General features: G+C 37.4%; 1 protein-coding gene across 1 annotated transcript in view; it reads right to left on the bottom strand.

Moving 5' to 3' along the window:
• TTN (titin) overlaps positions 1 to 16634 on the bottom strand; it is a 272766-nt gene that overhangs the window by 138281 nt on the left and 117851 nt on the right. The window contains 30 exon segments of the mRNA XM_055307803.1: positions 72 to 155; positions 447 to 515; positions 1436 to 1513; positions 2080 to 2172; positions 2808 to 2882; positions 3674 to 3748; positions 5226 to 5525; positions 5762 to 5845; positions 6047 to 6130; positions 6389 to 6472; positions 6954 to 7031; positions 7217 to 7300; positions 7530 to 7691; positions 7898 to 7975; positions 8746 to 8838; positions 9047 to 9121; positions 9332 to 9412; positions 10346 to 10561; positions 10862 to 10942; positions 11678 to 11761; positions 11988 to 12071; positions 12348 to 12431; positions 12590 to 12667; positions 12901 to 12978; positions 13169 to 13249; positions 15116 to 15223; positions 15642 to 15743; positions 16031 to 16108; positions 16296 to 16376; positions 16520 to 16600. Of these exon segments, the coding sequence (XP_055163778.1) occupies positions 72 to 155; positions 447 to 515; positions 1436 to 1513; positions 2080 to 2172; positions 2808 to 2882; positions 3674 to 3748; positions 5226 to 5525; positions 5762 to 5845; positions 6047 to 6130; positions 6389 to 6472; positions 6954 to 7031; positions 7217 to 7300; positions 7530 to 7691; positions 7898 to 7975; positions 8746 to 8838; positions 9047 to 9121; positions 9332 to 9412; positions 10346 to 10561; positions 10862 to 10942; positions 11678 to 11761; positions 11988 to 12071; positions 12348 to 12431; positions 12590 to 12667; positions 12901 to 12978; positions 13169 to 13249; positions 15116 to 15223; positions 15642 to 15743; positions 16031 to 16108; positions 16296 to 16376; positions 16520 to 16600 (2913 nt within the window).

The following is a 16634-nucleotide window of genomic DNA, read 5'->3' as shown; positions in this document are numbered from 1 at the left end:
AACAACTGAAAGAAGAAAAGGCTTTCATGCAACAATACATGAAGGTACAGAAAAGGTCTTTCCAAAAATACCTTTAGCTGGGGGAACAGCTTCTTTTTTAGGCACAGGGACTTTCTTTTCTGCGATTTTCTTTTCTGGAACTTTCTTTTCTGGCACTTTAAAGATATAGTTTTAATATTTAGGACTATCAAGAGCAAATTTTTATACACAAAAGACATCAAAACAGTCAAGACACAGTCAAGACAAAACATAAACTTTTTAAAATTTTTAACTTTTTAAAAAATTTTTATTTTCAAGTAAGCTCCATGCCCAACAGGGGGCTTGAACTCATGACCTATGATCAATAGTCACATGCTCTACTGACTAAGCCAGCCAGGTATCCCAAACATAAATATGTTAATGAAAAAATATTAACAGGAAGTTCAGGTTTAAAACAGAATATGTACCTTTGGCTGGAGGTGGCTCTTTTTTCTGAACAGGAACAGGTACTTTTTCCTCGGGAACCTTCTTCGGCACTTTAAAGATATTAGGCATTTCAGTTAGTTGACAATACTAAGTCATGAACATAAATAAAAGTGGCAAAAACATCTTTATACTAATCAAAGTGTAAGAAGTCACTCTGTACTACTGGACACCAATTTTACAGATAATAAAGATACTTTCCCGAATCATTTATTTTTGCTAACTAAACCTTAGAAGAAGACACATCTGCAAGAACCTGTGCTGTTCTATTTGTTTTAAATAGCAGGGATTACCAATATTGGACCTACATCTACTACTTTTAATTTGATGAGAACTTTTTTGAAGTGATTATCATAGGAGAGTACTTGAGCCTTGACACAGGCATCCTGTTCCACCGAGTACTACTTTATCTGCTGGGGATGCCTACTGTGATAGCGACAGGGCATAAGCTTATCTGTTAAGAGCACTTCTGAAGCATTAACCTAATTAGGAAGCAATGAGGAGGAGACATTTTGTAATAACCTTAAATGCTTAGGCCAAATATTAGAAAGGACATGAGGCTCTTTAAAATAGTTATTATCCCAGCATTAGAACAGATGTAACATAGTATACATAATTATAATAACATGAGAAAACTCTATACAATGGAATAAATTTATGTATGAAATGCGATGAAGAAGGATCTATTGTTATGTATATAAGTATAGAGAGATGTACTAATTAACATTTAAAATGAGAAATTTCTGGAGTAATTTATATACACACAGCTATCTATTAACATAATTACCCATTAACATTCCCCAAAAGGCTAAAGATATGAAATGGATTATGTTTTTTTACTGGTCCGTAATCAATTTCATAAATTTGCTACTTAAATGCTCTAAGAAAACCATCAAAGAAGAAATGTCTGTTTTTTGTTTTTGTTTTTTAAAGAACATTAATTGGAATTTAAAGATATTGAGATTTGCTATACCTTTAGCTGGTGGTGCCTCCACTTTTTTAGGAACAGGAGTAGGTACTTCAGGTACTGCTTTCTTAACCACTTCAGGCACTTAAAAAATATCATATAGACATTTTGAAAAATGACATGCAGTGAACTGAACAACATCCATAAATGCAAAAAATAACACAAAACGTTGACTGATTTTTAAAAGATATTAGCAAACTAAGTGGTAATTATACATTTGAGTAGTGTCTCTAAAGGTAGAAGGCTATTACTTCCCCCTCCTGTTAGCAAATGTAGTTATCAGTTATGCAAAAGCTTGTCATAGTCTTCGGGAAAAATAGGCTAAGAATTAGTCTAAAAAGTAAACCACACAGAAATAGATTTCCCCCACTTTAATACTGCATAAAAACTAAAAACAAGGAACCAGGAGAAAGTGTTATAATAGGGTCTGGCTAGAAAAAATTAAAGTGCCAATAATACAAGAATTATAATACAGTAGAAAAGTTGGGGGGCATTTCAGGTACCACTAGTTATTGATCTTCAATTTATCATTGATAAGACAAGAGAAAAGTATACTGAGGAATATTATATTTAGAGAAAGAATATTATATTCTGAGAAAGATCTGGACCACAATAGATTTTAAATTTCCAAGTCCTAAAAGCAGCTGTACCTCTAGGTGGAACAACCTCCTCAAACTCTTCTATGCTAGGTGGTTCTTCAGGGATCTCTTCTTCTGGAATAGGCTCTTCGGGCTCCTCATACACTTTAAAAAGATTATTATTTTGTAGATTAGAATTCTTCTGAATATTAGACTACAAGGATATATCTGAAGAGAGAGGTTGTCATAAACAGGTAATCCGTAGCTTAGCCTTTGCAATGCATGTGTAAACTCCCTAGTCCTTGAAAAAAAAAATCTACTGAGCCTTCAAAATACTTTAGGTCCTTCCCAGAATTTCAGAATTAGGAAAGACCATCAGAGAGAATTTAGTTGAAATTATTATTATTTTTAATGGGACTGGATTTGTTTCACTTGGGGTAGATGTCAGATTTTCTGTAGCAACTACTCAGGCTTAACTGGAATTTCCTTTGAGCAGATTTATCCCATTATTATCAACTAAGTTATCTGATGAAAAATTCCCCATGGCAAATAGTTTCCTTTCAAAGACTGTCATTAAAATTAAACAGGCAAACAAACAAACAAATTGGCTAAGCATGTAAGAAAGGAGAGTCAGTTGATTTCAATTTCCCTGCTTAATTTCTATTAGGTAAATAATGATTTCTTTTAGAGTCTGAATATGTTTATTTTCTGAAGCAAAAGTTGCATTTGCCTCCTTCAATATTAGACAATGATAAGACAATGATGACTTGGAAAATCTATTTTCTTAGCAAGACATCTACCTTCAACCAGTGGAACTTCCTCTTCTTCAGGGAGAATGATTCGTGTTTCTTCTGCTTTCTTAGGTACCTCAGGAACTTAAAAGATATTGATCGTTTTAGGCACTTAAAATGCAAGAACCGGCGAAGAGTGCATAAAGACCAAGTTTCCCGTTTTTCAACACAAAGGAGTAAGTATCAAAATACACATGCATAAGATGAAACACTGCGATTTTGCAGAATCAATTAATGAAACAAAAATAAAGAGGTTTGTAATTTAAGACCAAGAGCCCATTTAAAGAGACAGTCTGCTTCTTACTGCTGGAGTCTCTCCTTTTTTTTTAGGAAGAGCAAGGGGTACTTCAGGCACTGGCTTCTTAGTTACTTTGGGCTCTTTAAAGATGTATCAGGTTAGTGTTTCTATTTTTTTAGGAAGTAACATACGTAGAGAATCAACGTAAAACACACGAACACAAAGTGGAAAAACTGACATAGCACAAACATGGGTGCGACAGAGTCACAAACGGTGAATGGAAGTGACAGACTGATCACACAAGACAAACGTTTATGTTGAATGTCCTGTGTGGACAGCATCACAGTTCAACATGGGGTACAGCAAACACATCCCCGTTTGGGGGTGATGTACCTTTGGCAGGAGGAGGCACTGCTTTCTTAAGACCAGGAGGAGGCACTTTCTTTTCTGGTTCAGGTTTCTTAAGCACCACAGGCACTTTAAAGATATTATTTTATCATTTAAGTTTCATGAACACGGAGACCACGGACATAGCAATGATACAAGTTAGCCTAACAAATGCTGGAAGAGGACACTTTGACTTTTACAGGTGATAGAAAGAAATGGCAGTGTCTAGTTCGCTTGGGAAGAGCAGTACCTGTGGCAGGAGGCGCCTCCTCTTTCTTTTGAATGATCACTTTCTTCTCTGGCACTTTCTTCTTAACCTCAGGCACTTTAAAGACATCATTTCATGATAAGAATTTAATGTGAGGGACCAAAAAGAACGAATGCAAGAAGTTCACACACAGAAAGACCACATGCAACAGGTTGGAGAGGTGGGGCAGGTCGGAGCCCCGTGTTAGGGTGTAGTTTTGGAGAGCGAGGGACCTTCCACCTACTCGAATATCAGAGGACAGAGTCATTTCATCCACTTAAATTTCCCTAGTGGTTTATTAAATCATCACCTGCAAAGTATTTCTGAAGTCTAGTAAAGGATCGGCTTCACCATTTCACTGATTATATGACTCTTTCGCTCGGTGGAAATGTTATTCTCATTTTAAGTAGCGATGCCATGACCTTTGGCAGAAAATACTGAACCTTAAGGTCTAAATATACAGCCTTTGACCAGTCTTATGAACTGATCTGGATAATTCATTCCATGATAGGGCACTTCTGCACACCTTACTTTATTCTATCCTCACAATAATATCTGAGCCCCCTAGGACTGATATTAGTTTCCCCAATTTATAGGAGACAAATCTGAGGCTCAATTGGATAAAAAACTTGCTCAGAATAAGACAGCAGGGAACAAGGCCAAGGCTAAAGTCAAAACCCGCTGGGCTACCACTTATACATATGTATCAGAAGACATAAGCTACTACTGAGCGTTTTGATAAATACTTCCATCCTTTTTTTTTCTTTCCATCCTGGTGTTATAAAAGCACCTCATATAAATTGCGGAAGGATAAAATTTAGGAAAGTTTATTCATGCTGATTTTTTCAGGTACCTTTTTGTGTAGATAATTTAGCTTTGCAGTGTATCTATTTGAAAATTACAAAGTTAACTCAGACTACAGGCAACCAGGTAGAGCTTCTGTGGCGATTTGGGGGACAATACTCCCGTTTATCTTTGTTCTTGAATTCTGCTTTGTATCTAAGGAAAAGTGGGGGTCAGTGTTCCTGAACATTTGTAGAAATAAAGACGTAACTGTCTATCTTATACATACAACTTTCCTAAAGCCGGTTGCACCATAATTTTTCTGGTGAAGCTATGGGTGAAGAACGTGTATTCACTTTGGGGAGGTATACCTTTGGGTGGTGGAGGTTCCACTTTTTTAGGAGCCGGCACAGGGACTTTCTTCTGTGGTACAGGTTTCTTTGGCACTTCGGGCACTTAAAAACATTCATTTTAAGACGTTAAAAATCACATGCACAGTATCACATGTCTAACAAAAAGACAAACGAGAAGACCACAAACAATAAAATAGCATTTCACACCATGAAATCTGAACAGACCTTCAAATCATTTACAATGTCAGACACACATGGCAGACACGGTAACAAAGGCACGCACGTCTGGGACGCTTTCCAAGATTTAGACGGTGGACGACGTAAAGAGTGAAGTATTAGAGATAAACTGGGGATGAAGAGAAAAAGAAAGGCAGAAAACACAAAAGAGGCCTTGGTGACTCCAAGAAGAGTTGCCGTACCTCGTGCAGGTACTGGCTTCTTAGGTTTGATTTCTGGAAGGACTTGCTCTTCTTCAGGTTCAACTTCTTCTTCAGGAGGAACTTCCTCCTCCTCAGGTGGAACTTCCTCCTCCTCAGGTAGAACTTCCTCCTCAGGTAGAACTTCCTCCTCCTCCTCAGGTAGAACTTCCTCCTCCTCAGGTGGAACTTCCTCCTCCTCAGGTGGAACTTCCTCTTCAGGAGCAATTTCTTCTTCAAATGGAACTTCTTCTTCCCGAAGTAGAGCTACAGGAACTGGAACTGGTTCGCGTTTCTTCGGCACTTTAAAGATATTTATTCAATTGTTCAAGTGTCACTGTTAAGTACACTATTCATAACAATGGGACAACATGAAAAGCAGCTATTCTGTGATCACAGAGGGAGGCATCAATAGTCATCAAGTTAAAAAAAAAGTAGTCATCAAGTTCAATGTCATGAAGTATCAGTTGTGATTAGCAAGGCTGACTAATACCAGTTAGTTTTCCTTTTGGGCCTGGTGCTGTTAGAGATTAATGTACCTTTGGGTGGTGGAGCTTCTGCTTTTTTCGGAACAGGTGTTGGTTTCTTTTCCTCTGGGATGGGCTTCTTGGGCACCTCTGGCACTTTAAAAATATCATTTGTCTTTAAGAATGTGTTCTTTTTATATGTTTCAGAGCAATATGTATGAAAATAAACACTAAATATTTGTAATAAGACCTTTTTTTTTTAAACAAACAATGGAATGTTAGGGGGGAATTTGCGTGTGAATATATGTAACCAAAAGTTTTTCTCCCCCCATGTACTTAAATGATGAAGGAATGTACCTTTTGCAGGTGGAGCCTCTACTTTCTTAGGAACAGGAACTGGCACTTTCTTCTCAGGCACAGGCTTCTTGGGCACTTCTGGCACTTTAAAGAAATTATTTAGAGAAAAATGTTATATGACATAAAATTTTGAACTTAAGCATAGTCTCAAAAAAGATTAAGATATGGTAATAAAAGTATGACCAGCGTAAATTTCAAGAAGCATTTTATGTTTAAAATAGAATCTTTCCCTTTCCAATAAAGAATATGAAAGAGTTGTATCCCCAAAGAGTACAGAATTGAAGCAGTTTAATTTTTACTTATTGCAAATGTGAAGTAAAACATTTTTGTGAGTTCATGTACCTTTGGCGGGTGGTGCTTCCACCTTTTTAGGAATCGGTACTGGTACTTTCTCCTCTGGTACAGGTTTCTTGGGTACTTCAGGAACTTTAAAGATATCAAGTGGGATTAGTGACACATTTTTCACCCATAAAAAAGAACCCAACAATTTTAGGACTTCACTGAAGCATCATACAATTTTACTTTAAGATTGATAAGAATAATAGCCATGATACAAAGGCCAGGCGATGCACAAAAATTTAAATAGAGAACACTGAGAAAACATAGACTGGTGATAAAGACAACACACAATGCCTGGTAAATTGTGATTTGGTCCATTTTGGAATTATAATAAGAATTTACTTTAAATGAAGAACTTTCCACTAAAGAGGGAGAGCCAAGCACTGAGCATCTTCATGGTTCGATGGCAAAATTCAGAGATGAATACACGGTAAACTATTCCTATAACCAGTTGGGTGGTCCCTGTCTTGTTAATATTGTCACGGAGAAAGAAATGATATGGCTCATCAAGTTCTACTAATGAATAAATTATTACATTATTCCACTGATAGATTATAAAGAGATGTACCTTTAGCTGGTGGAGGCTTCTCTTTTTTAGGAACGGGCACAGGAACTTTCTCCTCTGGCTTCTTAGGAACCTCAGGCACTTTAAAGATATTGTTTATTGGTAAGTTCTAAGTACTAGTGACAACACATCTATAAAAAGCACAATTCCCATTTCTAACAACAGAGAGCAACACACACAAGCTTGTGAATTCAGAAGATAGCTAACAATTTCTGTGCAGATTAAGGCTTTTTTTATATGCCCATGTTTGCAAATGGTGGTTATACCTTTTGCTGGTGGGGCTTCCTTCTTTTTGGGAACAGGAACAGGTTTCTTCTCTTCTGGTACAGGTTTCTTGGGTATCTCAGGCACTTTAAAGATATTATTAAGAATTTTGGAAATTTGCACACAAGATAAAAATGTGAAAGGCAACTGCAGAAATCATACTTCAGCACCAAAAGTGTCTGGTTCTAAAATAAGCAGAATTGGTCACTGGTGCTAAAAAAAAAAAAAAAAAAAAGCCCAGAATCTGACCCATTAAACACCCAGACTCTAAAGATGCTGCTAGGTAGGTATCTCTTTGTAGGAGACATAATCTACCTTTGACTGGTATCACTGGTACGACTTCCTCTTCAGTTATGAATTCCTCTTCTTCATGAATGTATTCTTCTTCTTCTTCTTCAAAATATTCTTCTACTTGGGTTACAACTTCCTCTTCATAGACAATCTCTTCTGGTTCTTGTCTTTTTGGTACTTCTGGCACTTTAAAGAGATTATCTTTAGGTTCGACATTTACCAATGACTCAGTGAAATTAAGACCCATTAGGAACACAGTCATTTGTAACAGAAGAAAGAACAGGCTTTATCCTTCCCAGAGGAAAAAAAAAAAAAACTTCACACAAAGAACCGAACATGAATTTTACAGCAATGAAGACAGACAACACATTAAAAAGAGTGGTATTATGTACCTCTAACAGGTGCTGTTACTTCTTTTTTAGGAACAAGCACTTTTTCTTCTGTGACAACTCTCTTGGGCATCACGGGCACTTGAAATTTAAGTATAAGTATATTTTATTGTCAGAAACAGGTCACACAGGCAATGCTTGCTTTGTCATATGTTAAGCAGACAGAAGAATTTTGCAAGCACCTCTCATGCGATAGATATACAACTGTTTGCCTATAAGAAACTTTATATGTTCCATGAAAAGGGTTTTGAACCTCACTGGGATAAAAATATACAAAAATACTCAAGTAAGTTTGAAGTAGCAGAGCCCAGATGTGAAATGATGTTTAGTATTCAGGTATCTCTGCTTGTAGGAAATATCCTTTACTGAAAAGCTGAATTCCCTTCTGAATATATATACTTCCTGAAAGTGCAAGAAGTTACTTTATAGTTTTAAAAAAAAAGACTAGTCACTGAGCTTTTTTTTTTGTTGTTGTTGTTGTTTTTTGGTAGACTTTAAAATAACTTTAGAAAGGATAAACAGTTATGAGCTGTGGTCAACATTGTTCTATCATTACATGAATTTAGAGGAGTCAGGAATGTGCCAAATAGCCACCAATTTTAAATCCAAACATTCTGTTTTATGTGTATTGTAGCCACAGCTATTGTATAATAAGCTATGCATATATTTCAAAATAACTTTTTTTAAGGTAGCATTACCTTCTTTCCCTATGTTGACAGATTTTTAAGTCCAGAAATCCTAATGAATGACTTAAAAGACATATATAAAAACAAAACAAAGCAAAACATAGCTACCTTAATTTTAAAAGAGACATTATAAAAGACCATGGTTTTGGAAGGAAATTATTATACCTTTAACAGCTGGCTCAGCCACCTGCTCTTTTTCACGTTTGGTAATTGAAATGTGTATTTTTTCCTCAACAAGTTTCTTTGATTCTTCAGTCACTTTAAAGATATTAATTATTGAAGAGCATTAAAAACAACTACACAAACACGACATACACAAAAATACACAAAAAAACTGTGAAATGTAAGAATCAAGACCACAATACATTTGGTAAAAACAAGAAAAAACAGCAGACAAGGTAGAAAGACACATTTATAGAACATGAGGAACAAAGATGTTTCTCGTAGTTCTCACTCTGCAATGTACCTTTGGGTGGTGGAGGTTTGAGTTTCTTGGGAATGGGCACTGGGACTTTTTCTTCAGGGACGACTTTCTTCGGCACTTTAAAATATCAACATTAACAGATTTATAACCCTGAGCCAGATTTCTCAAGAGTAGTAAGAACACAAAGTTAAGAAGTCTGATGCACAACATCACATCCCCACCCCCCACACAGCTTGAGCGTTGCCACTTCGACGTGCGTTTACGGTATGACAGACATGGAGGGCACATGGATCTCTCAGAAGTGATAAGGTTTTTTGCTCACTCTACCTTTAGCTGGTGGAGCCTTTGGCTTTCTGGGAACCGGTTCTTCTTGGACAGGCTTTACCGGGAGAGGCTTCTTGGGTTCTTCTAAAGAGTACATACAAGGTATTTAATGTTAGACTTTGGGACATACATTAAAAAAATGCTACTTCTTAAATGGACTCAAAGAATTAAATAATATATCTGTTATCTACAGTGTAGCCATAGCCCTTAGAGGTGAGTTAGAATCACAGGTCCAAGTAAAATTGGGACTAAAAGCCCCTAACCCTCCTGGTTTTTTGATTCAGTTAGGTCATTGTAACTCTCTCTTACATATGCAACAGTCTCATTTCACTTCAGGTAGAAAAAAATCGTGGTTCAAACTTCTTTCTATATAATATACGTTTTTAATGCTATCTGTACAACCACATAAAATGTTCTCAAAGTGAAGCTATGAAACATCAGAAAATGGGTAAGGGAAACAATATTGCTTCATTTCAAAATCCCAGGAGGGACTTATTGAATAAAATAAATGAATCACGTGGAACCAAAATTATACACCTACAAATTTGATCGTCATGAGATATAACGTAATTGCTCGTGTTAGCTTTTTTCTCTGTCTTTACTTTGGAAGCAGGCTTTGTCAAGTTTTCATGACAGGATCCCTGAGGGAATGTAGTTTTCTATCATCCTTGATAATAAGCTTTAGACTAAGAGATGTTCAGCCAGTTTTGGTCATGTATTAGAATGATCATGGGCACCTGCAGATTAACTCCCAACCCTTTTGGGAAAAGAACTTTGGGACACTTGCTATTTTGTGTCTAAGCAAAAATGAGGCAGGAAATAGATCATTCCCAGAACCAAAGTCTAATAGTAACCTTAAGATTCATAGAGACTCTTTTCCCCCTGGAGGTTATCTAAGAAAAAGAAATTGTGAATTTGCCAAAATAAAATTCTTTGTAAATTTCTTTGGGCATCTAACTGTTTATCCTACTCTAATGGAATCTGCATGTGGCGTCAGGTTTGCAGTTTTGCTCATACCTGTGACATATTCTTCATGCTCTTTATACTCTTCGTAATGTTCAAATTCACGTTCCTCATATTCTTCGTATTGGTCATATTCTTCTGTTGGTTCATACTCCTCAGATTCTTTATATTCATATTCCTCGATTTCATCATATTCCTCTTCCCGTTCTACTGAAACAGTTTCTTCTTCATGGACGTAAGACCATTCTCTCTCTTCAGTTACAGTTACTTCTAGAAAGATATTGAAAACAGGCAGTATGTTACTTGAAGCCCATTTAGGAGTGATAGTGACAATGCACTTTGATTTCATTCTTATGTGATGGATTCATGCACTGGTTATAGGAGACCCTGCCTGTCCTTCTCTGGTCAAGGTCTGGTGTACATTTGCTACTTATGACTTCAAATGTTAGATTTCCTGCCTTTAGTTAACAATCGACCAATAAAGGGTGGGAGTCAAATTAGGAAAAGTAGCAGACAAAAAGCTGTGTAGTTTTATGCTTCAGTTTATTATTTAGTGAGAGCATAATGTACCTTTCACGGGAGGAGCTTTTCTTTTTGGAACTTCAATGGATACCTTTTCTTCTTTAACAGCTCTTTTTCTGATTTCAGTGACTTTAAAAAGAGTAATTATTAAGAGTGCATTACAAGATTTTGAATACATATGTGATCAGAGATACTGTGTACAAACAGTCCACGGACAAAGGCAATCATCACCATGCCCATCATTCACATTTTTCATCTACGTGGCAAGAAGAAGCAATGGACTTGGAAATAAACATGGTCTAATATACATAGAAATACTTTTTTTTTCTAACTTCCTTAATCCTTCAGAGATACTGAATAACTTCAGGAAGATCAAGTAGTATTTATAAGAGAGTTCAAAAAGACAACCAGACAGCGTCATCAGTGACTACCAAACAAGCATTGGACAGAAACTTGAGCCCCATAAATCATGTCTTCATCTGAATTCTATTGTATTTTCAAGAAGCTCCACTGGCACAATGTAGAAAACCCAGGATTTTAAAAATCTTAAATTTTATCAAAGATTGCCACACAAAACAATCCTTTGGGCAGATGAGTTTAGTATACAGACAATAACATATTAGTAGACAAGTACATTTTAAGGGGAAGTACACATCTGGGGGAGCTCCACACTTTTGTGGAAAAGAAAGAAGAGAGAGTACTTTCTGGTATCTGAAATGTTGAGCTTTGAAGTGATAGGACATAGCATGTGCATATTACTTATTTCATAATGTATTTGAATCATTTTTCTCTAAAGATCCCAATTCCACTAGATTAGTTTTAAGACCTACATGCTTATTTTGCTTTTTGAAAAAGTTAGTATACCTTTTGCTGGTGGTTCTTCCTCTCTCTTAGGTTTGAGTTTAGGAATTTTTTCTTCTGGAACAGCTCTCTTGGGTTCTTCAGGCACTTTAAAGACAGATTTCACTTTTTAAGAACTGTTTCCCTCATTCTGATCACAAAAGGCAGTTGTATAACAGTAACTCAAACATAAAGGACTGGACATTTTCATTATTTCAAACGCAGAAAACAACTATAGCAACAAAAACAATAACAACAGACACCCATAACCACTATATTTGGTAAAGAGAATAGGGTAAATACAATATTCCATGTATTGAAAGGTCACATGTACCTCTTGCTCTCGGAGGCTCCTCTTTTTTAGTTACAGCAACGTGAACTTTTTCTTCTTGGGTAATTTGCATGTGCCTCTCAGCCACTTGAAAGATAATTTCAGGATTAGGGAGTTCAGTTACTTAAAGTGGATTTTTTTTTTGTATTGGCCAGAAAGTACTGTGATTTTAGACTACAGCAATTCACAACATACACACAAACTTCACAACAACTAATACGCACGAATAGATAAGGCAGTAATACACCATAGCCTCCAACATACACCAATAACCTCCATATAAGAGGTGTGACCCGAGGACAGCGGGGAGAAGATCAAAGATGAGGTATGTTTCTGGTTTTTGCACCAGAGGGTTTCATTTACCTTTGGTGGGGGGAGGCTCTTCTTCCTTAACCACTTTTGGAGGAACCCTTTTTTCAGGAACTGGCTTCTTTGGCTCTTCCGGCACTTAAAAGATATCAAGCAACACGGTCAAGCACACAATATGAAATACGTTAAACACAGGCACACTACTTTCTTGTTTACGTCATAAAAATTTGAAGAATGTACCAATTTAAGATGAAAAAGACAGATATTATTCAAGAATAAAGTAAAGCCCAGTATACCTGGTGGCACCTTTTCCTTTTTGGGAACTGCAGCAGGGACTTTCTTTTCTGGCACAATTTTCTTAGGTGCTTCAGGAACTTTAGAAAAATTACGTGTAAGAATATTAGTTTGCATTACAGAAGAAGTGACACTTGGGGCTTAGAATTCATCTTTTGAATGATCATACGTATACACAAACATTAACAACTATATTCAGCAAAAATGTTTATACATATGTGCTCACAAAACTCAGGCAGCATCCAAGCTGAAGGCATTGATATAGCTATTAAGACGAAGGTCATCATATTTGTTTTTTGATAGAGAACTATACCTTTGGCTGGTGGGGGCTCCTCTATTTTAGCAGGAATTTTCGGTTTCATTACAATCTTCTTCTCATGCTTCTCAAGCACTTGAAAAGATTATAAAACACACTTGTCGCAGTGCCCAGATTTCTTTTCAATAACAATGTAAGAAATCTGTTTACTTAGACACGATAGTCATCAATTTGCAATATAAGTGATAAACTAACTGAAGAAAGCATAAAGAATGGGACAAGCCAAACACAAATAGGGCTAAAGTTAATTTAAGACTTGGTATACCTTCAGCTGGTTCAGCTTCCACTCTCTTAGAAATAAAGTGCGTCTTTTCTTCCACAACATATTCCTCAGGCTCTTCCATCACTTTAAAGACATCAGTTTTAAAGAAAAGTTGTAGTGCTTTTCATGTTTAATTTCAGCTATAATTTATTACTTCAAAGAGTAATTAAAATGATAAAAAATATAACACTTGCCGAATCCCCAATTGTTCCCATTTAACTGCCCCTCCCCAAAGTGCATTTTAAAGTGTATGCCTTAATAAAGAATTTGGGAAATAAGTTTCAGTAATTTAATTTTCAAGTGTATCATAAAGATCATAATGTTTGTATTTGCAGGAAGAACAGGACAAGTACAAGACATAAAAACAATCCTAGTGGCTAAATTAATAAGAGCACAAGCATCCAAAGAGAAGTTTCAAAAATAACAGAGCACTCTAGATCTGAAGACTTTAGGGCAGAAACATACACTTGAGAAAACAACAATTGGGTTATAAAAAAGAAAAGACTTATATTACATGTGAAAAACCTACTGAAGACTTGGAAACGAGCCCCCGCCCAGTTTTGTTGGGGGCAAATATGAAAGAAGAGGCAGGTATCTTCACATGATTTTTGAGCCTATATGTATAAAGTTAATTATAGAATAGGAAGATCTAGTTACAGACACATCTCTTTACACTAGAAGTAAACTTAACAGGCTACCCATCTCTTCCCTACATCTTTTAGGCTTAATGAAAACAAAGGGTTTCATAGAGTGGCTCTGCTTTTAGCTATAGTTCTGAAAAAGCTTAATAGTGCATACTGTCAAAAACAGAAGCCAGATTCACGCAATGAGAACTTCCCTTGTGTCCGTGTTATGTTTGGTTTCCCAAACACGTCTAGAAGGGATGAGGCCCTCTCTGACCGCTCAGGTGCCTCACTTGTGCCTAACACCTTGGCCTTTCCCAGGCAGCACAACAGATCCAGTGGGCCTCTGCTTGGGAGTCATGCCCACCTTGCCCTGTTCCAAGCCTTTCCATGAAGACCACACATCGGGATTTTACATGGAATGTTCTTTCATGTAGAGAAGAAGTGGGGCATCTTTTATTAGCCAGAAATGCGCTCAAGGGCATCCACATATAGAATTCTATCCATCATTTTATTAGGAAGAGAGTTAATTTGTACACAACTTTATTGATTTTTCTGTGATGCGGAGCTACATTGGAACGTTCTTAGGAAAGTTCTTTCAGATATACAGCTTTAGCCAGAGTGCTGGACTTTAGCTGTAAACCTGGCGGTATCTTTTTTTTTTTTTTCCTGGTGGTATCTTAATTCATTGCAAAGGACTGAAATAAAGCTCATTGCTCAATCCTTAAGAAATCATAGAGAGCTAGCCTAATGGGTATAGGAACGTCTAAACAACAAGCTAATTCAATCCAAGATCTTACATGATTGTTTCCCCACAGGTGAGATATAAGAAAGACCCATGTGGTGAGTGCTCCACTCTCAAACATGGCCTTGACTTCTGGGATGTAATTAGGTAACAGAATTTCTTATTCATTTAAAAACTGTGAGTCAGGACACACTAGTGAGTTGTGCCCTCAACACTGCTTTTATGTTACCCGTGTTCTAGACATTGGACTGCCGGGTGAAGTTTATGCCGGCCCGCCATGCCGAAACCAAGCCCTGCCTACTGAAAGGATAAGTACAGATGGAGATGTCTGTACCATTAATTACCTATAAATATGAGGCCTCCTCTCCCCATACAGCCAAGTAAGAGAGGATAGACAAGCAGTACATTGAATTCGTGCTCTAATGGTCCTGAATCTTGTGTTTTGACCAAAAGATAACTCTAATGAGGCCTTCGGATATTCACTGAATTTATGTCCACTTCCATTAATCTGATAGACAACCTGTGAAAGAAAAAGAGCCCACCAAGACTCCAGGTCACCTCCAGCTCATTGGCATCATTTACCTTCATATTCAGTAATCTCTACTTCTTCTTCCTCCTCCTCTCTTTCCTCTTCTCTATAAACTGAAAAGGACACTCTTTCCTCTTCTTCTGAATAACTCCACTCCTCCTCTGTGGATATTTTAAAAAATAATATTTAATTTAAATCCAGCCCCTTGAAGTGCTGGTAAATAGCCATTTGTTCTCTACAGATGGAAAATGGTTCTTAAGACGTGACTGCCGAGTAGTGCTTCCTCCTTACACGGAAGAGAGAGCCGATTTAAGATCAGGGGGCAGTACCGCCCAAGATGGAGAAGAGTATTCAAGTGATGCCCAAAGTGTGGCCACTTTGACAACTAGCACGTTTTCAGCACCCCAGGCACTGTCTTGAAGTGATCTAAGACCACCGTAGACACGAAAGACTGTGTCAGAAGGCCACGGCAAGTAGACACTGATAAGGACAACTTATGAGGTGAACAGTCACAACCAGAAAGAAAGAGTTGGAGCAAACACGCACGCCCATTTCTCCTCTCACTTCTGACTATTATACCTTCGTGTCGCATGAGTTCCACTCTCTGAGGAACCGCCACAGACAGTTTTTCTTCGGCAGCGAATCTTTTTTCTTCTACCACAGTTTTCTTAGAAACTTCAGCTTTAAAAGAGCATTAAAGTTGAAGTTTAAAAATCAAGAATCATCACAATCCTCTTTCCCTAAGTGTTGGGGAAGGTAGGCCACGTACGCCACTCCCACAATGCAATGGGAGAACCAATGAGGCAACAAACACCACAAGGACACACACACACACACACACACACACTAATTCTATCAGAATCTATCAGAAGAGCAGACGGAAGGTCATACATGGGGACACCTGAGAGAAGAAAGCAAGAACTCCCAGGCCAACAAGACTTTCGTCAGAGGCCTGAGACAAATCCTACCTCGGGGAGGAGGAGCTTTCTTAGCGACAGGAACTGGTACAGGAACTTTCTCTTCAGGGACGGGTTTCTTACGCAGAACTGGCATTTTAGAAACAGGCACTTTTAGAACTCCAGACTCATCTCACTGAAGCCCAGCCCCAACCACAGATATATTCCTGTCACCAAGCTAACAACATGTTCAGATCACAAAGCCAACAAAACCATCATTTGCCTTCTTACATGCTATTATACAAAGAAGGTTCTTGGAAAGACAGAAAGACGATACCTTTTGGTGGTGGAGCTTCTTCCTCTATATGAGGAACGGGTCTTTTTTCTTCTGGGACTTTCTTCTTTGGTATTTCTGGCACTTAAAGAATAGCATTTGATTTTAAGATTCTCAGAAAGGCAACATAAATGAGCAACACAGGACTGGCATGCCCATTAGAGATGACATGCAATTAAAGGAGGTTGAAGGCAAGACAGGTTATTTATGAAGATGGAATTAAGTACCTGCTGGTGGTGGAGATTCCTCTCTTTCAGTGACAATGGTTATTTTTTCTTCTGTGACAACCCTCTTCTCTACTTCAGGAACTTGAAAAGACATTAATTTTTAGAAATGACTTTC

The sequence above is a fragment of the Nyctereutes procyonoides genome, unplaced genomic scaffold (assembly GCF_905146905.1).
Source record: "Nyctereutes procyonoides isolate TBG_1078 unplaced genomic scaffold, NYPRO_anot_genome, whole genome shotgun sequence".
Classification (NCBI taxonomy): Eukaryota; Metazoa; Chordata; class Mammalia; order Carnivora; family Canidae; genus Nyctereutes; species Nyctereutes procyonoides.
This window is presented reverse-complemented; position numbering and strand designations above follow the sequence as displayed.